Source organism: Aquarana catesbeiana, linkage group LG04, assembly GCF_042186555.1.
Source record: "Aquarana catesbeiana isolate 2022-GZ linkage group LG04, ASM4218655v1, whole genome shotgun sequence".
NCBI classification, from domain to species: domain Eukaryota; kingdom Metazoa; phylum Chordata; class Amphibia; order Anura; family Ranidae; genus Aquarana; species Aquarana catesbeiana.
In genome coordinates, this window is record NC_133327.1 from 126,394,181 (window position 1) to 126,417,876 (window position 23,696).

At 41.7% G+C, this 23,696-nt stretch overlaps 1 protein-coding gene across 2 annotated transcripts in view; it reads left to right on the forward strand.

The window, feature by feature from the left end:
* Positions 1–23,696, forward strand: part of SLCO2A1 (solute carrier organic anion transporter family member 2A1) — an 86,987-nt gene that overhangs the window by 53,467 nt on the left and 9,824 nt on the right. The window contains exons 7-10 of one of the 2 annotated variants that reach the window (XM_073625528.1): positions 4,508–4,586; positions 15,843–16,007; positions 16,857–17,043; positions 20,800–20,929. In XM_073625528.1, coding sequence (XP_073481629.1) covers positions 4,508–4,586; positions 15,843–16,007; positions 16,857–17,043; positions 20,800–20,929 — 561 coding nt within the window. The remainder of the gene's footprint in view (positions 1–4,507; positions 4,587–15,842; positions 16,008–16,856; positions 17,044–20,799; positions 20,930–23,696) is intronic. The other variant, XM_073625530.1, reaches the window with a different exon arrangement.

Consider the following 23,696-nt stretch of genomic DNA (forward strand, 5'->3'; position numbering starts at 1 on the left):
ATAGCGAGCTAATATTTCTTGTACCCAACGCGTTTCAGAGTGAGAGTATAGTTCTCCTTCTTCAGGGGTATAGTTTAAACAAGATAATCAGTATTATAGACTGGAATGACACTTATTGCCGATTAAAAACATGGAGGTGCCAAGAAAGGTTGTTTCCAAATTGCTTGAGCCAGAGAGTTCAACATAAAGGCATACCTCAGGAACAGGCCCATAAGTGCTGGTCCAGCTCCCCCACACCCACACAACACCAACCCGGAGGAAGGGAAACCAGAGGACCCACTGGGGCCGGAAAGCAGGAAAAGACCCTGATGAGATATTGTGACCGCTCGCTCCAGCATCCAGCCCAAGACTCGCTATATGTATTCTGTTTTGTATAACAACACTGGAATGTCCACTTTAAATATGCTTTTTATTAAATGTTGTGTACTTTTCATATTTTAATAAATATCTTTCATATTAGAATATTCTTTACTATCTTTGTGCCTCAAAAGTCCGCCACCAGGGGATCTTGTTTCAATTCTTATTAGGTTTCTTGTCTTCCGAGCTTTTGTTAATCCTGGCCAGCACTGCAATTAAAGCCCCACTCCAGGCAGAAAAAAATGATCCTTTGCAATGCAAGGGTTAAATGCTTGTTAAGTCTAGGGGTAGAGCATTGTTTCTCAACTCCAGTCCTCAAGGCGCCCCAAAAGGTCATGTTTTCAGGCTTCCCATTATTTTGCACAGGCGATTTGCTTAGTTTAACTGCCTTAGTAATTACCACAGCTGTTTCATCTGAGGGAAATCCTGAAAACATGACCTGTTGGGGCGCCTTGAGGACTAGAGTTGAGAAACACTGGGGTAGAGGACCAAAGTGTAAACAGTTTATGGAGAGGAAAAATGCTGCAAGTAAGCATTTAAAATACTCTTTTTCTGTGCTTTTACTTGCAGTTTTGATGACAAGGTCTATAACCACTTGCCTACTAAGTACTTTCATCCCCTTCCTGCCCAGGCCAATTTTCAGCTTTCTGTGTTGTTACACTTTAAATGACAATTGCGTGGTCATGCAACACTGTACCTAGCTAAAAGTTTTATCTTTTTTTGAGACAGATAGAGCATTCTTTTGGTGGTATTTAATCACCACTGTTTTATTTTTCATTTTTTGCCAAACAAATAAAAAAAGAAAACATTTTTCAGAAGTTTTTCTTTGTTTCTGTTATAAAATATTGCAAATCTGTGATTTTTCTTCTTCACTGATGTGCAACGATGAGGCTGCGCTGATGGGTACTGATAGGCTGCACTGAAGAGCACTGATGCCACTGCTCTGATGTGTACTAATGGGCACTGATAAGCTCTGATAGGTGGCACTGATAGGCAGCACTTATGGGCACTGATATGATGCACTGATGGAAACTTATGGGGCTGCACTGATAATCAGGGCACTGATGATCAGTTTAAGTGTGGCCTGTCACAGGATTACCAGTTACCGGCTTTCCTTTCCTCAGATAGTGACAGTGCTGAGGAAAGGAAATGCCAGTAACAGGCATTTACTTACATGTGATTATTTTTATTATTAATATACAGAATTTATATAGTGCCAACAGTTTTTATGCTTTACAATATGACAGTACCGTTACAATACAATTCAATACAGGAGGAATCAGGGAGCCCTGCTCATTAAAGCTTACAATCTAGGAGCTGTTATTGGACACAGCTTATCACACAGTAAAGGGCCGCTGTCATTGGCACTATACCTGCGCCCGATGCATGCTCCGAGGACACGTGGGGGGGCGAGGTTCTGGAAGGACACCAGAGCTGTAGCTGTCATTCAGATTTAGCACGTCAGCAAGTGGGTAACTAGTTCCAGACTTTGGGTATGCTGCACATGCCCAAAAAATGTCATCATTGTACAAAAGACGGGTGTGGCATGTCCAGTCTCTCTTCCCTGCTTCTGGGACCCACCTCCCAGTATACAGTAATTGCTGGCTTTGATTATTCGAAGCCAGGATCACTGTACACTCTAGGAAGGTGTCTGCAGCTTCAGCTGTCAAAAAAGCAGTCTGACTCGGACGGAATATAGAAAGATGCAATGGGATTAATTTATTAAAGCTGGAGAGTGCAAAATCTGGTGCAGCTCTGCATAGAAACCAATCAGCTTCTGAGTTTTTTTCGTCAAAACTTAAAGGGGTTGTAAAGGTAATTTTTTTTTTTTTTAAAAATAACAAACATGTTATACTTACCTTCACTGTGCAGCTCGTTCTGCACAGAGTGGCCCCGAACCTGGTCTTCTGGGGTCCCTCGGCGGCTGTTTCAGCTCCTCCCCGCAAGCATTTACCACCTTAATGCGAGCTCCCTCGCATGGTGGTGAGTGCTTGCGGGCGCGCTCCAGTGATACAGCCGGCGGCTATAGCCGCTCGCTGTATCACTCGGCCCCGCCCCCCGGCGCGCCGCGTCAACGGATGTGATTGACAGCAGCGCGAGCCAATGGCTGCGCTGCTTTCAATCCATCCACTGCAGCCAATCAGCGACCAGGCTGAGCTGCAATGAAGGTGACGAGGACGAGCAGCGAAGATTCGAGGCGTCAGGTAAGTAAAACGGGGGGCCTGGGGGCGGCGGTACTGTCAAAAGTTTTTTCACCTTAATGCATAGAATGCATTAAGGTGAAAAAATTTTTACCTTTACAACCCCTTTAATTGAACAAACTGAAGTTAGAAGCTCATTTGCTACCACGCACAGCTGCACCAGATTTTGCACTTTCCAGTTTTAGTAAATCAACCTCATTTAACATAATGCTACTTTTGTATCTTTCTGTTCGTTCAGCTGCAGATCAAAGGAATGAACTTAGATCTGCAAATGATATCAGGTAAAGCAACCAAACAAGAAAAAAAGTTTTTGTTTTTTCTTTTCAATAAAATGTTTCGACGTTTAACCACTTTTAACTCTTATTCTTCTTCTCCCTTCAACTATTATATTCCTGATTTTTTTGGTTTGTTTCTTTTTTATTAACTATTAATATTTAAACATTTTTGTGTTTGTATTATTTGTTAATATTTTCACACATTTTACATAAATTTACACGTTTCCCATTTAACGATGCACAAAATTGAAAAAAAAGAAAAAAAAAACACTTGATTTCATTTGTAAAAAACTTTGCAATGCTTTGTACCAGAATCATAATTTTGGTGTAATTTTAAACGCAGTAACACTATTTATTTTGAAACAAAAAAAGGAAAAGTGTGTTTTGTTTAGTTTTATTGAGTTTTATTAAATATGTGCAATAAAATGAAGAAATATGTATAAAGTCCAACATATAAATGAAAAACTATGTGCACAAATAATAAGTGCAATAAATAAAAAATATGTGTAAAGTCCAACATAAACAATGGTGTAAAAGTGAGTCTCTGGATCCAAATCCTAGCTGGGAAATGGGAAAACAAACAAGTGGAAATCTTCAAACAATGAAGTGTAAATCTTCTTGGGGTGCAAGGAATAGTGTGAGACATCCACAATGGTGAATCCAAAAAGTGAAACAAATGGGTACTCTTACCAGAGCAGGTGGACCTGGATGTCAGCGACACCGAATCATAAGGGCTTAAAGATCAAATCTGTGGCACTCTCAGATGGATCCACACTATTGGAGCCACCCCCTCTTCTTTTATATACACTGTTTTTTTTATGAGAGTTGCTGCGGAGGTTCCTTTCGAGGTGGCGGCTTCCTGGTCGGGTCGAGGTCATTGAGATCCCTTGGAGCTACCCGTAGAAGACCCCAGACCTCCACTTCCAGAGAGTGCCACAGATTCGATCTTTAAGCCTTTATTTTTCAGTGTCGCTGACATCCGGGTCCATCTGCTCTGGTAAGGAGTACCCATTTGTATCACTTTTCGGATTCACCATTGTGGATGTCTCACATTATTCCTTGCACCTCAAGAAGATTTACACTTCATTGTTTGAAGATTTCCACTTGTTTGTTTTCCCATTTCCCAGCTAGGATTTGGGTCCAGAGACTCACTTTTACACCATTGTTTATGTTGGACTTTACACATATTTTTTATTTATTGCACTTATTATTTGTGCACATAGTTTTTCATTTATATGTTGGACTTTATACATTTTTCTTCATTTTATTGCACTTATCATTTGTGCACATATTTTGTTAGCGCTACATTTTTCCACACCTCTTGTATTGAATTTTGTCACATTTAGTGTAGCAGCTGTTATACTTGGTTTATAGTTTTGCACAGTATTATTCCACCTTCTTGTTGAGTTTTATTGTTGAAGGATTGCTAACAAAATCACTGTTGCAAGACAATATCATGAAAAGAAAGCCTCGTTTGTCCTTACAAAAACAATATATGTATTACCTTGTTATCCTAAGTAATGTGAAAAGATATTGCTGAATAAACAGGTCCATAGCAGAAATGTAAAAATTGCTGTGGTCCATAGGGGGTGAACAGGTGTGAGAGGCGAAGTGGTTAAAAGGATAAAAATATTTGTGTTATGCTCCCTAACTTCTTCCTGTTTTGTGTTCTAGAAGTCAGCAGAGAAGAACATTCTGAGAAAGATGCCGGATGCTACTAGCGAGGAAGGCTCTCTGTCCGGATTTATTAAAAGTAAGGAGACAGCACCACAGGGGTACCCGAGTCAGTCATATCACAGGAAGGGCTGAGCAAAACTCATTCCTCATAAGCATAATAATAATCCTGACATTACCAATTGCTTACGCTGCACATTTCATTCCTGAAGTGCGTTATTCTTTTCCAAATGATAACAGAAACCTTATGACGGCTAATGTGATGATCAGTGCCCAGATATCACAGGCTGTGTTCCTTGTGTTAAGGAAATTTACAATGAGGTTACAGAAAGATTTTAACATAAACAGGGATGGTCTATAATTGAAAAGTACTTTATCAAAGTTTGGCCATTTTCTTTTATTTACATTTATACAATCTTATCCTGAAACCCCTAAAAATAAAAAGGAAAGTTACAAATATTGTAATCATGTAGGCCAGTGGTCATCAACCCTGTCCTCAGGGCCCACTATCAGGCCAGGTTTTATGTACTACCTTGGGGAGATGCAGACTAGACACTGAGCAGAAAATGAAATCACCTGTTATGTATTTCAGTTATCTTGCAAAACTGGCCTGTTAGATGGCCCCGAGGACAGGGTGGATGACCACTGATGTAGGCGACCACTTTATATACCTTATCCTCACTCCAAGCCACAAGTTAGTGTTTTAAATCTTCATGCATGTTGGCGTATGGGCGATCAATACCCACTTGAGACTGGGAGTTCGTCCCTTTGAGGTCCAAGTCCAACAGGCACTTCATTAACTCTTCACACTTCGGTTCCCTCCTGGAACCAGCAGACACTGTAATATGCTCTTCCTCCCATTGTTTTACCAGGTGAAAAACCTGTTATAGGATGGGGGCGCAGAGCACACCCCATGCCTTGCCAGTTTCTTGTGCCTCTACACAGACACTTGTCACCTGAACTTCATAAGCACTTGTTTACTGAATTCATCTCTACATCTACACAAATTGGAGAAAGCCACACTAGTTGCAAGGCCTTGCTCATCTTCCTCCCTTTCTTCTTTCAGGTAAATAACCTCTTACAGGATGGGGGCGCAGAGCACACCCCATGCCTTGTGAGTTTCTCATGCCTCTAAGCAGACACTTGTTACTTGAACTCCATAAACACCTGTGTACTGAATTCATTTCACCATCTACACGTATTGCAGGAAGCCACCGCTTTACACTTGTTGCAAGGCCTTTGCTCTGTGACAACCCAGGCCTGGTCATTAGGTGACCCCTTTGCTGCAACAGATTCCAGTATAGGATGTCCAGCTGCGAGGTGAGGGACATAAAGCGCACCTGTTCTCCCATCTGTCCTCCCACCCCCAACAGGGGTTACCCTCACCCGCCAAGTCATTTGCCTCCACATGCAGACTGGCTACCATCCCTAGTAGTGTGTCTCAACCCCGAAGGTTAATGTGTGTGAAACTACAGTTGCACTTGAATTTCCCTTGCATACTGTCCCTTTGCAGCACAAGGCTGGTTAATCTATAGAGTTGCATGGCTTGACTCCCAAAGTGAGATTCACTTGATACACCAAGCTTACAGTAAAATACATTGAGAGAAAGAGCTGGGAACACACCGCTCAAAGCCACCTGTGAGGATCTGATGAGCTGCCGAAGAGATTCGGATGCCTGCCTGGTCCTCAGCCAGGGAAATTCAATTTAAACAAAGAAGAATGGCATTACATCCGGAAGTAAAATCAAAAGAATTTATTGAAAGTCCATAAAAATAAGCGAACGTGACAAACATCAATCCAAAAAAGGTGCTCAGTGGACGCGTTTCACATAGACAATCTTGCTCATCACTCAAGTGATGAGTAAGCACGTCTATGTGAAACGCGTCCACTTAGCACCTTTTTTGGATTTATGTTTGTCATGTTCGCTTGATTTTATAGACTTGATTAGATTTTACTTCTGGATGTGCCACCATTCTTCTTTGTTTCCATTAGTAAAATACATTCTTCTTAGTAAAAGCAACCACGCTTAAAAATCTACAAAAATCTACAAATTGTGATCATTTTTCTATTTTGTTTCCCTCACCTGATCACCACTGGGCCTTTGTAGCTAAATTCAGTAAAAGGACAGTAAGGGAAAGGGAGTGCAGGGGAGGTTAATAGGAGTCACAAGACTCTTTAAAGTGGTTCTAAAGATTTTTATCTTAAAGTGGTTGAAAAGTCAGAAGTGTTTTAAAAAACCTTCTGTGTGCAGCAGCCCCCCTAATACTTATCTGAGGTCCATCTAGATCTGTTGCATGAGAGACTCAGCTGTCTGGGACTCCCCTCCTCATTAGATGAGACAGCAGCGCGGTGCCAATGGCTCTCGCTGCTGTCAATCAAAGTCAGTGAGCCAATGAGGAGAGAAATCGGTCAGGACCGGTTCAGAGTCTGAATGGACACAGGGAGCTGCTGCTTGGCTGCCCCATAGCAAGCTGCTTACTGTGGGGGCACTCAACAGGAGGAAGGAGCCAGGAGCACAGAAGAGGGACCCGAGGTAGATCAGGGCTGCTCTGTGCAAATCCGCTGCACATAGGAGGTAAGTATAACATGTTTCTTAATTTTACCAAAAAAAAAAAAAGAGAGACTTTAGTATCACTTCAATGCATTCCCTACATTAAGGAAAAAAATTAATTCAAAGCTTGCTGTCCTCTCCCACCTCCCAAAATACTTACCTAAGTCCTGAATCGATCCAGCGCTATGCTCTCCTCTCTTCCTCTTCACACAGGGACTTGGGCTGTCAATCATATGCTGTGAGGAGGAAGAGGGGACGGGGCCAAGCCAAGCGCTTTATATGTGTCTATGGAGGGTGGCTCCTCAGACACATTCAGGAGATGTTTGCTATGGGGGCACACTAAGAAAAGGAGGAGCCAAGATCGCTGGTGGTGGACCCCAGAAGAAAAGGTTTTATGCTGCTCTGTTCAAAACCATTGCACAGAGCAGGTGAGTATAATATATGTATTATTTTATTTAAAAACAAAATATTGCCTTTAGCAACACTTTAAAGTTTAGGAACATAATACTATGCTTTTTCTTGGTGGTCTTTACAGTTAAGATGCATTTCTTTATAAAAAGTAGACCTCATTCTGACTACAATAGTGAATTATCATATTAACTTTAGTGATCCTTTCTTAACAGGATCAAACACGTAACAACTTTCCCTTTAGAATTTCTGTCAATTTACAGGGAAACATTAGCATTAGATGTTATATAAGTGCTTCAAAGCAGGTATTTGCCCAGATAATGGTAGTATATTGTTTGTTTCTAAAGTACCTATTCATTAAAAGTAATGTGTTGCCTCGGATGACTTTACAGATTGTGAAATAGATTAGTAGTGCAGCAGAGGTGTCATGTTTGACCACAAACTGTCAATTTGTACTAATAATATACACATACAAAACTCCCTGTTGAGCGCTGTGGTGACCGAATTGTTTCCAAAGCACACATGATTCTCTACTAGTCTCCAGCACAACGGTTTGGGAACATCAACAAGAAAGATTTTGCCAAGAGAATTCTGCATGTTTTCTATTGTCATTTTGGCATAAGCGGTAAAAATGTGCTGACAACCATCCAGCATCGTTTGGTTGCATGGCAAAGACTTGTTCTTTTTCTTTTTTTTTATTGTAAATAACTTCTAATCAAAATAATCATTTCCAGATGAATTAACTGATCTATTTCTTCACTGAAAAATACAAATGATTGATTTCATTATGTGCTTGGTTTTCAATTTAAACAAGACATAGTAAACTTACATAGATAAAAAAGCACATAAACAACTAAGTGCGAAATATTGTAAACTGACTATAATAAAATTTCTTAACACTAGCAGATACTTTAAAAGTGCAAGGCTGTGATAAGTCTGTGAAGATTTTCATTTATCCAGCTCATGCTATATCTAGTATTGGTTAGTCACATTCATCTGGACTTGTTCTGTAATGTTTAAAGATGTTTCATAGCTTATCCAAACCACTTCTTCAGTTTTAATGGGTGGTATGTTCCTGACATACATAAGGGATATCTTCCTGACACTCATTAAACCAGAAAAAGTGACTTAGATAAGCTACAAAACGTCTTCAACAGTACAGAACAAGTCCAGTTGAATTTGACTAACTACCACCATGATAAGCACTAGGGATGAGCCGAACACCCCCAGGTTCGCTTCGCATCCATAACATGCGAGCGGACCGAAAGTTCGCGTGAACATTCGAGCGCCGTTAAAATCTATGGGACCTCGAACGTGAAAAATCAAAAGTGTGAATTTTAAAGGCTAATATGCAAGTTATTGTCCTAAAAAGGGTTTGGGGACCCGGGACATGATCCGCAGCCACCTCCTCCCAGCCACGGCCCTTTTAATGATGCTTAAAGTGAAAAAATAAAAATTAAATATTCCTTTAAATATCGTACCTGGGGGTGTCTATAGTATGTCTGTAAAGTGGCGCGTGTTTAGAACTGTCCCTGCACAAAATGACATTTCTAAAGGAATAAAAGTCTTTTAAAACTGCTTGCGGCTGTAATGTAATGTCGGGTCCCGGCAATATGGATGAAAATTGAGAAAAACGGCATGGGTACCCCCCCCAGTCCATTACCAGGCCCTTTGGGTCTTGTATGGATATTAAGGGGAACCCTGCACCCAAATTAAAAAAAGAAAAGGCGTGGGGCCCCCAGGCCCTATATACTCTGAACTGCAGTATACAGGCGGTCCCCGGGTTACAAACAAGGTAGGGACTGTAGGTTTGTTCTTATGTTGAATCTGTTTGTAATTTGGAACAGGTACATTTTTTAAGTGTAGCTCCAGCCAAAAAATCTATTTTTAAGCTTTTTGGATAACATAGGGAAGGGTTATCATCACCCCTGTAACATTTGTTTTGCTGTGTGCTCCCCTGTTCAGAAGATTTTACCTCACTTTCTGTTCCAATGACAATTGGATTTTGAAAATTTGGGGTTTTTAGGGAAACAAGGATTGGTGATAAAGCATCAGTGGAGACACATTTTTCACATATTTTTACAGGAGAGAATTTCCCTTCCTAGGGGTAGATTTCCTCTCACTTCCTGTTGTCTCCCTCCGTTTGTAAGTAGGAGTCGTTTGTAAGTCGGATAATTGAAAGTAGGGGACCGCCTGTATATACCACCTGCCTTTGGTGGTGGTGGTGCCACAACACTGTAAGCCCTCACATTTACTCTTGGTGGGCGCTGGAACGGGCCCTGCTGTGAAATATTATATCAAGAATTGTAATTACATGCTCTTGTAGAACAGGGTGAGAAAAATTGGGCCTTTGGTGGTTGTGTTGCCACAACACTGTAAGCCCTCACAGTTACTCTCGGTGAGTGCAGGAACGAGCCCTGCTGTGAAATATTAGGTCAAAAATTGTAATTACGCCCCCCTCTTAAACAGGGGTAGAAAAATTGGGCCTTAGGTGGCGGTGGTGGTGGTGACACAACACTGTAAAGCCTCACAGATACTCTTGTTGAGCGCAGGAACGGGAACTGCTGCGAAATATTATAGCAAAAATTGTAATTACATGCCCCTGTTAAACAGGTGCAGAGAAATTGGGCTTTAGGCACTGGTGCTGGTGCCACAACATTACAACCCCTCACAGATACTCTAGTTGAGCGCTGGAATGTATCCTGCTATGAAATATTACAGCAAAAATTGTAATTACATGCCCCTGTTAAACAGGGGCAGAAAGACTGGGCTTTAGGCACTGGTGGTGGTGCCCAGAACCAAAAAAGTTCTTAGAAGCTATCAACATGAACATTGAGGAATAGGATAGTCACTCAGCATAACAGGATAGTCACTCAGCATAGGCAGTCTTCAAGGGATCTCACATTCATAAAAAATTAATTGGTTACATCAGCATCAGGTGCTTGGTAGCCGGTGATCCAAGATTAATTTTTATGAAGGAGAGCCGATCAACCGAGTCTGTGGACCGGCGCACTCTGTGATCGGTTACAATGCCTCCAGAAGCACTGAATGTGCGTTCAGATAGAACGCTGGATGCAGGACAGGCCAGTAGCTCAATTGCATACTGTGCAAGCTCTGGCCAGTGATCCATCCTCAAGACCCAGTAACCCAGTGGATTTTCGATTGAAAAGGTCTCCAAGTCTGATCTTGCCCCAAGGTATTCCTGCACCATGTAAATCAGACGCTGGCAATGGTTGCTGGAACCAATCAGACCTTGGGGCTGTGGACTAAAAAATTTTCTGCACGCATCGGTCAGACGGCCTCCTTCTCCACCGCTCCTTCTGTGACTGACCGAAGCCTCAGCAACATGTGCACTTTTGCAGGCTTTGCAGGATCAGGGAGGCCGCAGTGTAGGTTTGCTGAGGCATTCGGTCCGGAGTCCTCTGGGTCACTAAGGACGACATGATCCGCAGCCACCTCCTCCCAGCCACGTACAAGTCCATGGGTTTCTGGGGACTGAAAACGATCCCTTGAAGACTGCTGCTGATGCTGAGTGCCAGGCTCCACCTCCATGCTGACACAATCCTCCTCCTCTTCTTCCTGTGTGATAGGCGGGCCTACAGGAATACTGTCTGGACAAAGGGGGCCTTTAGAGGTAAGGAAGTCCTCCTCTTCCTCCCTCTGTTCTGCCTCAAGTGCCCTGTCCATTATTCCATGCAGCGTGTGCTCCAACAGGAAGACAAGAAGGACAGTATCACTGATGCATGCACTGTCACTGCTCACCATCCTCGTGGCCTCCTCAAATGGTGACAGGACAGTGCATGCATCCTTGATCATTAGCCACTGGCGTGGCAAAAAAAAAGCCAAGCTCCCCTGACCCTGTCCTGGTGCCATACTTGCACAGGTACTCATTGATGGCCCTCTGCTGCGTGTGCAGCCGCTGCAGCATTGCCAATGTTGAGTTCCACCTGGTGGGCATGTCACAAATGAGGCGGTTCTTGGGCAGGTTACATTCCTTTTGAAGGTCAGCCAGCCAAGCACTGGCATTATATAACCGGCGGAAATGTCCACAGACTTTCCTGGCCTGCCTCAGGAGATTCTGTAAGCCTGGGTACCTGCACAAGAACCACTGCACCACCACCTCATTAATTGTGAGCCAAACAGGGAACATTAGTCAAGTTTCCCCATTGGAGGGCGGAGAGGAGGTTGGTGCCATTGTCGCAAACCACCATTCCTGGCTGAAGCTGGCGTGGCGTCAACCACCTCTGAACCTGACCCTGCAGAGCTGCCAGAATCTCTGCCCCAGTGCGGCTCCTGTCCCCTAAGCAGACCAACTCAAGCACCGCATGGCATCTTTTTGCCTGAGTGCTTGTGTAGCCCCTAGAACGTCTACGGAGCACCGCTGGTTCCGAGGACAAATCTGCACAGGAAGAGGCCATAGAGGAAGAAGAAGAGGAGGGGGTCGAGAAGAGAGGTGTGGCAGAATCACCACTACCAGCATTTTGGAGGCATGGTGGCGGAACAAGCTCCAACATTACTGCACCCTGTCCTGCATCCTTCCCAGCTGCCAGCAGAGTTACCCAGTGCGCCGTGAAAGAAAGGTAACCTCCCTGTCCATGCCTGCTGGACCACGAGTCAGCGGTAATATGCACCTTACCGCTGACCGCCCTGTCCAACGAGGCCAAGACATTGCCTTCCACATGCCGGTAGAGAGCCTAAATGGCCTTTCGAGAAAAAAAAATGGCGTTTGGGAACCTGCCACTGAGGTACTGCACATTCCACAAATTCTCGAAAGGGGGCAGAGTCTACCAGCTGAAAAGGCAGCAGTTGGAGTGCTAGCAATTTAGCATTCAGCCGCTGAGCATGTGAATGGCTGGGACCAAATTTCTTTCGACGGTTTAGCAACTGGGGTAGGAAAATTTGTCTGCTACTATCGGATTTAGGTTTACCGCTAGCAGATTGCCCGCAAGTGCTTGGTACACCTAATTCTACACCTTCATTCCTCTCAGTGCAGGTCTCTGAGAGGACTGAAGGTATAGTGGGGTTGGAGGTCCCAGCTGATGAGGAGCAAGGAGAGGTCTGCCTTGTTCTTTGGTGTGGGTCTTTTAAGTACTGTTGCCAACGGACTGCATGGGAGCTCGACATATGTCTGGTCAAGCATGTGGTGCCCAAGCAGCTGCTGTTTTGTCCATGCTTGATACGCTTCAGACTTATGTTGCACGATCTGCTGCACACTTATGTTGGTACGATCTGCTGCACACGTCTCAAAAAAGGCCCACACCAAAGAACTTTTGAAAAAACATGCGGAGTCAGCAGCGCCCTGCACATGCGGAGCTCTGTGGTGTGATGCAGTCGGTTGGCTGTCCTTAAGCTGGCCCCTGGAGGGCATCCTGCCTCATCGGAAATGTGCCTCCTCTCTTCTATCAGGCAACCACATACAGTCAGTGACCTCATCATCCCCTCCCTCCTCGACACTGGAGCAAATCTGGCAGTATGCTGCAGCTGGGGGAACATGACTGCCAGGTTCTTGTCCTTCTTGGACAAATCCCTATTTTTGGGCTCACGTTACTGCCTTCATAGGGAAGGAGTGACTGATGCCATTGAGCCAATGGAATAGGCCGCTTTGGCAACTGCATTGGCAGCCAAACTTCTCTTAGCCTGGGTGACAGAGGATGAGGAGGATGAGGACGGCTTTGTGATCCACTCTACCAACTCTTCTGCATGTTGTGGCTCAACACGGCCAGTTGTTGAAAAAAAGGACAATCGTGCCCCACGGCCACATGCTAAGGATGCACCGTGTCTACGACCAGCACTGTTGGCTGTAGACACAGAGCCTGCTTGCCCTCTTTTAATGGCCTGTGAGCATCTGCCTTCCCTTGGTGGCCTTCCAGACATGCTGTAAAATTGGATTAGCAAAACACCGACTGAAGTTTACTAGAAAAATTACACCAGGAATGGACTGCACTCAGGTATAGGCTTGGCTAGACTAGAATGCAGTGGATATATATGTAGGTGACTGTATATATATCTTTATGTACTGCAGATCACTGAATCACCTGCCTGCCTGCCTGAAAGTGTCCTTGAAAACGTACACCAGGAATGGCCTGTAGTCAGGTATAGGCTTGGCTACACTAGAATGCAGTGAATATATATGTAGGAGACAGTATATATATTTTATGCACTGCAGATCACTGAATCAACTGCTTGCCTGCAAGTGTATTTGAAAACGTACACCAGGAATGGCCTGCAGTCAGATATAGGCTTGGCTAGACTGGAATGCAGTGGATATATATATGTTGGAGACTGTATATATATTTAATGCACTGCAGATCACTGAATCACTTGCCTGCCTGCCTGAAAGTGTATTTGGAAAACGTACACCAGCAATGGCCTGCAGTCAGATATAGGCTTGGCTAGACTAGAATGCAGTGGATATATATATTTTGGAGACTGTATATATATTTAATGCACTGCAGATCACTGAATCACTTGCTTGCCTGAAAGTGTATTTGAAAATGTACACCAGCAATGGCCTGCAGTCAGATATAGGCTTGGCTAGACTAGAATGCAGTGGATATATATATGTTGGAGACTGTATATATATTTTATGCACTGTAGACCACTGAATAACCTGCCTGCCTGAAAGTGTATTTGAATAGTACAACAGGAATAGCCTGCAGTCAGATCTAGCTACACAGGATACAGTGTGTGTGTGTATATATATATATATATATATATATATATATATATATATATATATATATATATATATATATATATATACACAAAGCCGGGAAGTATATATGAATATAAATACTAAATACACTGCAGCTAACTGAATCACCTGCCTGCCTGAAGTATATTAGAAAGAGTACACCAGGAACGGACTGCAGTGAGATATAGCTAAACTGGATACAGTGGAGATATATATATATATATATATATATATATATATATATATATATATATATACACGAGACTGTATATTTATTTTAAATACACTGCAGTGGATACAGTGGATATATATATATATATATATATATATATATATATATATATATATATATACACATGAGACTGACTGTATATATATATGTATTAGAAAGAGTACACTAGGAACGGTCTGTAGTGAGATCTAGCTAAACTGGATACAGTGTATATATATATATATATATATATATATATATATATATATATATATATATATACATATATACAAAGCCGGGATGTATATGTATACTAAATACACTGCAGCTAACTGAATAAACTGCCTGCTTAAAGTAAATGAAATGACACTCTCCCTCCCTCTATCTCTCTCTCTCTCCACCAAGAACACACTACAAAAGGCCGACGTGCAGGCGGCCTTATATAGTGCGGGGTGTGAACTTAACCCCTGAGCCATAATTGGCCAAAGGCACCCTGCCTTTGGCCAATTATGCCTCTGTTTGCTGACGGCGCTGTGATTGGCCAAAGCATGCGGGTCATAGATGGCCAGTCATCAGCCAGCAATGCACTGCGATGACGCAGTGCATTATGGGGCGTGACGCGCCGCTCAAATTTGGCGCAAACGCCCCATAATGTTCGATCTTCATCAAACAGCCGATGTTCGAGTCGAACTCATGTTCGACTCGAACAGAAAGCTCATCCTTAATAAGCACAGCTAAACTTTAAATATACATATGCATGTGTGTATTTATGACTAGTATAATAGGTATCAAACAGGATAGTTAGCTAACTTGGAGACCCAGAATAAAGTGTAAAACAAAGGGTGGGTAGCTAACTCGGAGATCTAGAATAAAGGGTATGACAAAGGGTGGGCAGCTAACTCGGAGATCTAGAATAATAATCATCACAAAGGATGGGTAGCAAACTCCGAGACCTAGGATAATAAGTATCCGAAACGATGGACACCTAACTCCGAGACCTAAAATAATGAGTATCACAAAGGGTGGGCAGCTAACTCTGAGACCTAGAATAATGTCTATCTCAAAGGGTGGGCAGCTAACTCCAAGATCCAGAATAATGGGTATCAAAGGGTAGGCATCTTATTCCCAGACCTAGAATAATGGGTATGACAAAAGATAGGCAGCTAACCCTGAGACTCAAAATAATGAGTATCACAAAAGGTGGACAGCGTACTCTGAGAAGAAGATGAAGAACAGGCCTGTGTTAGGCTGGCCATTACTTTATAACAACCCCCTCCCTCCTCCCTCAGAGTATACTCAGTGTAAACACTGCTCCAACCCTGTATAGACCACATAAATGTATATATATATATGTACAATTTGGCAGCATATTAATTGCCACAGTTATTTCTACAGATACAGGGTTTGTTTCTATATGCTTTGCTTATAAATTAAAAGAAGATATTTAAACATTTCTGTTGTGTACTTTCAGAGTTCCCACGATACTTTGCTCGCCTGCTCATGAATCCACTCTTCCTGATCCTGGTGTTGTCACAGTGCAGCTTTTCCTCAGTCATCGCAGCTCTGTCTACCTTCCTCAACAAGTTTTTAGAGAAGCAGTATGGATCCAGTACCTCATATGCCAATTTCCTCATCGGTCAGTGCCTCCTCCTCTATGAGGTTCCTCTTGCTCATAGCTGTTAATGAATGCACAGTTAGTAGTGTAGCTGCATTCGTCTATCATACAAGAACCACAGACAGCTCTTATTTCAGATAATTTGAGAAATGATGTTAAGTTAGAATTGGACAGGCTTACAACTCAGAAATGCCATTAGAACTAATCTTTATGTTTTATCTGGAAGAATGTACAGAAAAGGGCAGAAAAAGGATAGGTGAAAAATTCTCCCTGCACCAACAACAGATAGTTTTACATTTGGATGAGTATTGTTGGGTTGAATCAGCCATTGGCTTCATGTAGGTGTATGTTTCCAATGGTGAGAAAAAGAATTCAAAAGAATTCATCACAGAAATGTTTGTCCCTACCCCTCTATAAAACCACACTTTCTCACAGCTGCCTCCTCTGTTTGATTATCAGTACAGGAAATCCATCAGGGCATTTTCCACCATGATTTGAGTTTGTAATGTTTGCATATGTTGGTGGAACATTTCATCAGAGATGCCAAAAGGGGATAAGATTCAGTTTGGCAGCAACTATATAAAACTCTTTTTCAGCTTGAATTGGCCTTCAACTAATGTCACCAGCCTACATAAGGAACCCTTTCACAGACTTCAGCTCACAGACTTCCAGTAATCAGAAAAATCTTGCAGTTTTAATAAGCTGCTAAACCATTTTATTTGCTTCCTCTGAATTCTTGCTTGTTGTTATTACCATAAAGAATATAATTTGCTACTATAAACCAATAATTTCTTACTGTTCACTCTCAGGACCTATAGTAGACAGACCTTCAGTGACACCGTTTATCTCTTTTATATCTTGTGTATGCAGGCGCTGTCAATCTGCCATCTGCGGCTCTGGGGATGCTGATTGGAGGAATCATCATGAAGAAGTTCTGTATTTCAGTTAAAGTGATTCCCCGTTTTGCTCTGACCGTCCTTCTTTTCTCTGTCCTGCTTTGTGTGCCTCTGTTCTTCATGGGATGCTCAACACAAGAACTTGGGGACAGCAATGGAAGGTATAAGAATTTTTTTTTTTTTTGCATGTTATCTAACAGAATGAAACTGAAAACAGAATGGGGTTAAAAGATGAGACAACATTAAAACAGACCCCACCACTTCCCTCCTGGTCTCACTGATTTGTTGACTCTTGCAAATTCAAGGCATTGTGCAGATTGTGCCTGCTCAGTGACAGCAAAATAGCATGTTAATGCCTTCACTTCATGACTTTAGTATGTATACAAATATATGGGCAGACATGTATTTTAAAGGCAAGACCAACATACAGTAGGTCTTGAGGATGCAACAATTCACTGATTAGCTGAATATGTTATGAAACTGTTTTTCAAGTCTGTATTTACATTTGAGACCAAGTTTGTCTCAAGATACTGATGGCAACAGCCTCAGGTGCCCATACCTAGCAATGCCAGGAATAGCCATGTTTCTCACTGCAGCCAGTCAAGGTTTTCTTTAGTTTGCAATGGAAAATAAAACAGGGAATATGACTGGACAACAACTATATAGCATGTTGTTTGTGACAATCAAATCAATTTTAAGCTGTAATTTTTCTAAAGCAGATTAGAAAATTAAAGGAATCTGTTGCTATAGATAAGATCAACATTTCCACCTTTTCTACTTTTCTAGGATGAGGCTTGTTGTTAGAGGACTGTATCTAAACCAATAGCATATTCATATATCTACTAAAGATAAAAGACTGTGCAATGATTACTTTCCTATGTCAAAACTCTATAAACTATATTTATGCAATGTTTGTATTATTGTTCTTATCTAAATGCCGAACACACCTCGGTATTTGGCAGCATTACAACCAAAATAATGAAGAGAATACATGGGATAATACATTACATTTCATTCCCTGTAATAGAATGTTTTTATGATATAACATTTCGAAAATTTAAGCAATATTAAATAAGACTCCACAAATGGAAACAATGTGCAAATGCTGGTGGGGGGTTTGCTGGGCTCTTTCATTCGATTGGCTTCATCATGACATTGTCAGCAGTGATTTATCAAAGACATAGAGTTGGGGTGTCATCAGCTCATATTTCAAGTGAAAAAATAAATACAAGACTTGCAAACAGCAAACATGTGATATATTGCTGTACAGACTCCGAAGCTAAAATATCAGTGGTTGAAGATAGAACATTGAAGAAAATGGGAGAATGGAACAACATGATTTTAATGAAATCAAGAACCCTGGAAGCTGTACATACCACAACTTGAAAGGGGCCCCTCATCAGTGGAGTCTAAGCTTTGTTAAAAAAAAAGCACAGGGGACATTACTTACATTAATGAAATGTGTCCCTTGTGTTGTTGGCTCCTCTTTAGTTGAAATCTTTCTCCTTTCATACCCCCCACCCCTGTTGCCATAATCTTCTAGGGGAACAAAGAGTTTTTATAGAGCCAAGGGACCTGACATATGCACTTCATAGAATCTGTACTATAACGTCTTTGTTTTCAATCCATTTTTATTAATTTTATAAACAATTTATACAAATACAAATACATTCACATGCTTTACTACTATAGTTATACATGTTATCCTGTATCCCTGACAAAGGACCATACTTTCTATTATTTAGATCTATCTTCCTTTTCTATGCCTTTTTCCTTGTCCTTTACACAGGACCTCATTATTATCCTCTATTCCAATCATCCGACAACATTAACTCAAAATACCACATATCACAAAAAAACAAAACAAAAACAAAACACCTATCTCTCCCTGGTGTATTCCCTTTCATAAATGTTGCATCATATATGCTGAGGACCGAAATTCCTCCCATTGTTGCCACATTTTCGACCTTTGAATCCTTGTGTTCTTTTCTCTACTTATTTGTTCTTCCATATATTGTATTTTGTTCAATTCACAAACCCACTCCACTATTGTAGGACTTTTTGTTTTTGGCCATCTTCGGGCTAATACTGTTCTGGCAGCTGTTGTCATATGGTGAAGGATATCTGTTTTTATTGATTTTTTTTACCCTGGTATTATAGATAATACATTTACGTTTGGTTGTATTTCAATACCTGATACTTTCTGATATATTTCAAATATCCTGTTCCAGAAATCCCTCACCCTATGGCAGCTGTTGTCATATGGTGAAGGATATCTGTTTTTATTGATTTTTTTTACCCTGGTATTATAGATAATACATTTACGTTTGGTTGTATTTCAATACCTGATACTTTCTGATATATTTCAAATATCCTGTTCCAGAAATCCCTCACCCTATGACATCCATACCAGATATGTGTCATCGTTCCCCTATCCTTAAGACATCTCCAACAGATCTCTGTATTATCTTTATTTATTTTATTTAGGGCCACTGGACTTCAGTACAATCTCATCATAATCTTATGCCCCGTACACACGATTGGAATTTCCGTCGGAAAAATCTTGGATGGTTTTTCCGACAGAATTCCGCTCAAGCTTGGCTTGCATACACACAGTCACACAAAAGTTCTCTGAACTTTCGACCGTCAAGAAGGCAGTGACGTACAACACTACGATGAGCCGAGAAAGTGAAGTTCAATACTTCCGATCATGCGTCAAATTGTTTCCGGGCATGCGTTTTTTTTGCGTGTCGGAATTGCATACAGACGAATGGAATTTCCGTCAAGAACTTTTTCCGTCGGAAAAATAGAGAACCAGCTCTCAATCTTTTGCTGGCGGAAATTCAGACAGAAAAAGTTAGATGGAGCATACACACGGTCGAAATATCCAACCAAAAGCTCCCATCACACTTTTTTTGATGGAAATTCCGACCGTGTGTATGCAGCATTATAGTTTCTTTCTTGATGTTTAACCGCTACCGATGCTTTATGTATTACTGAAAGTGTCTTATCCAATTCCAATAATGTAATCAGACTCTCTATTTCATTCTCCAATTTTCTCATGCATGCTAATTCATTGAGAGGTCCGGAGGGGAGCAACAGTTTATATACAATAAACAATTTTTGGATCGGTTTTCGCTCCTCTATTAACAATTGTTCAAAACTAGTTACTGGTCTATTAGTCAAAAATGGTAGTATCTTTGATTCTATGTATGTATTTAATTGGTGATATTGTATCCATTTAATTTTATGTTCAGGCCCCATGTCAGGCAGTTGTGGAAGTCTGCCATCTACTAGGGTCCGGACTATCCTTGTGTTCTCCATTCTATTCCATTTAATGAATTTAGTATAACTTCTTTGAACAAAAAATGATCTTTGAACAAAGTAGGCAGACCTTTCATTCATTTATCCATCCTCCATTCATATATTCAGTTTCTATGAATAGAAGAGCAGGGCGGGAAGGGCAGGCATAGTCAGCATTCTTAATGCGTGAATATGACACTTGATGTTGTAACACTACGAATGCACCATTTACAACAGGAGGAGCACTAGTATGTACTATTCCAAGACTATAGAATTGCATATGGGAAATTTTGGGAAAATCTTCCTGAACCTGAACTCACACTTTAAAGTTAGGTAATATACAGTGAATTTTCCATTATGGCTGCCAACATACAACACAAGACACAAGCATTGACCGATAAACTATGAACTCTAGTTATCCAGATGCTAGAGGTGAAGGCTGCTTTAAATTAAGCAAAAAAGGTTTGTAAAATGTAATCTTTGCTTGCCATTAACCATGCGTGGTCTACTGCTGGAGTAGGTCAAGAGCACTTTTATATAAGAACAGAAGTGAATGAAGTTCATGAATAAAGAGTAGAAATGTGTAATAACTGAAGATTTATGTCGCCTTACAGTACCAATATGACTTGTATCCAAAGATGTGGTTGCTCAGAACATGCTTTTCATCCGGTGTGTGGGTCTGATGGAGTGGAATACCTGACACCATGCCAGGCTGGCTGCAGTAGTTCTAACATCTCCACTAAAGTAAGTACAATTCTTCACATAGTTCCAATTCCTGAGATATCTTCCTCTGATACTGTATTTGTGTGTGAATACTCTCCACTCTCAAATCTAAATGAGTAGACTCACTAAAGTGGTTGTAATCCCAGATATTTATCATGCTTTTTATGCATAGGGCGTTCCACCAGCCATTCGTTTTAAAAAACAAATTTAAAGAAATAAATTTATAAATACCATGTTTTTATTCTCGTTTCTTAGATCTCACGTGACTGATTTTTTTTCCCCTACAGCCCAGCAATGAACTGCTCGGAGGCTGGGCTACATGGCAAAGCATCACGCCATTAACATGTGATGTGAGTCTTTGCCCATCCCCCAACCCAAGCATTGTTGAGCTATAGGGGAAAATAAGTGGTTATGTGCCTCAAGCAGTAAGCTGTGTCCAGTAAGTAAAACACAACTTAAGCTGGCCTTAGGTGGACTGGAATCAATGCTGAACCAGCCGAATTTTGAGCCATCTATGGCTGTTCGAAAGGAGTCGATATAAGGAGGTTTCCTTGTGGATGGGGGAATCTGTTCAGTTTTCTGATCAGCCCACTGGCTGATTGAAAAAAACTGATAAATGTATGGCTAGCTTTACTTACTAGAAGGGAAGCATGCACACTGTTATGGCAATGCTGCCGAGGATCTATGAGTGTGCAGATCATCGCCACCGAGAAGGAGGAAGTCTAAATGAATGGCGGGATCAACAGATACAGTAAATTCCATAACAGGAGAGCTTAAAGGCTAAGTTCACCTTTGTTCATCTTTTTTTTTATATTACAGCTCCCCTATGTACCAATATAGCATTGATGTATTTATTTTGCAAAAATAAAACATCTTTCCATTAATTCTACAAAGGCTTACCTCACTCTCTTCATAGCTGTTTAAACACACTACTCGATTACATCTGCCTTACTTCCTGTACAGACTTTAAGTCATGACACAGGAAGGAAATGACCAGCTGAGGGCGGATGATGCAAGGTGTGTGCTAATGAGATCAGCTGGTCAACTCCTTCCTGTGTCATGACCTAAAGTCTGACCAGGAAGTAAGGCAGAAGTAATCGAGCAGTGTGTTTAACCACCTCCTGCCTGTGCTATAGCTGAAAGACGGCTACAGCGCAGGCCTTAATTGCCGGGAGGGCGTCCATGTACATCCTCCTGAGATTGCGCTGCCTGCATGCCCGGCGCACTCTGTGATCATCGAGTCAATGAGACTTGGCTGATCGCAGATTGGAGTAACGGGCCGATCCTGGCCCCTTACCACGCGATCAACTGTCAGCCAATGACAGCTGTAAGATCAGTAATTGTCTTTTTTTTCCTCATGCTGAGAGCGTGAGGAGGAAGAGAAAAAAAGTAGATCACCGGCTTTTGTCAGAGGGACATCGGTCCCGAACAGGGAGAGCCACTGCTGCTATACAGTGCCCAACAGTGCCACCTACCAGTGCAAATCAGTGCTGCCTATCAGTGCCCACCAGTGCCACCTACTAATCCCCATCAGTGCTACCTATCAGTGCCCATCAGTGCCTCATCATCAGTGCTGCCCATCAGTGTCACCTACCAGTGCCACTCATCAGTGCCACCTATCAGTACCCATCAGTGCCCATCAGTGCAGCCTCATCAGCACACATCAATGAAAGAAAAATTACTTGTTTTCAAAATTTTATAACAAACTATGTAATGGGGAGGGGGTTTTTCAAAATTTTAGCAAAAAAAAAAAAAACAAAACAACCCAGCAGTGATTTAATACCACCAAAAGAAAGCTCTATTTGTGTGAAAAAAATTATAAAAATTTCATTTGGGTCCAGTGTTGCATGACTGCGCAATTGTCATTCAAAGGCAGTAAGCTATAAAGAGAGTGAGGTAAGCCTGTGTAGAATTAATGGAAAGCTGTTTTATGGTACATACATAAAACAGCTGGAATTTAGAAAAAAAAAAAAGTAAACAAAGGTGAACTTGGCCTTTAACCACTAGCCGACCAGCCGCTGCAGTTATACTGCAGCAGGTTGGCACGGCTGCGCAAACCGCCGTAGCTGTACATCGCTCCTTTAAGATGTCACAGCCGTGTGTCCCCAGAGCCAATGCACGTGCCCGGCGGGTGCGATTACCGCCGTGCACCCGCGATCGCTCGTGACAGAGCGAGAACCAGGATCTGTGTGTGTAAACACACAAATCTCGGTTCTCTCAGTATGAACACATGATCTGCCTCCTGCCCTAGTCAGTCCCACCCCCCTACAGTTAGAACACACCAAGGGAACACAGTAAACCCCTTGATCACTCCCTAGTGTTAACCCCTTCCCTGCCAGTGATGTTTATACAGTAATCAATGGCGATTTTTAGCTCTGATCGCTGTATAAATGTCAATGGTCCCAAAATAGTGTCAAAAGCGTCCCTTCTGTCCGCCGCAATGTCGCAGTCCTGATAAAAATGGCAGATCGCCGCCATTACTAGTAAAAAAAAAAAAATTATAATAAAAATGACTTAAATATATCCCCTATTTTATAGACACTATAACTTTTGCGCAAACCAATCAATATACACTTATTGCAATTTTTTTTTACCAAAAACATGTAGAAGAATACATATCGGTCTAAACTGAGGAAAAAGTTTTTTTTTAAAAACACAAAAAATAAAATCTGCAGAGGTGATCAAATACCACCAAAAGAAAGCTTTATTTGTGGGGAAAAAAGGACATAAATTTTGTTTGGGTACGTCGCACGACTGCGCAATTGTCAATTAAAGCGACTTAGTGCCA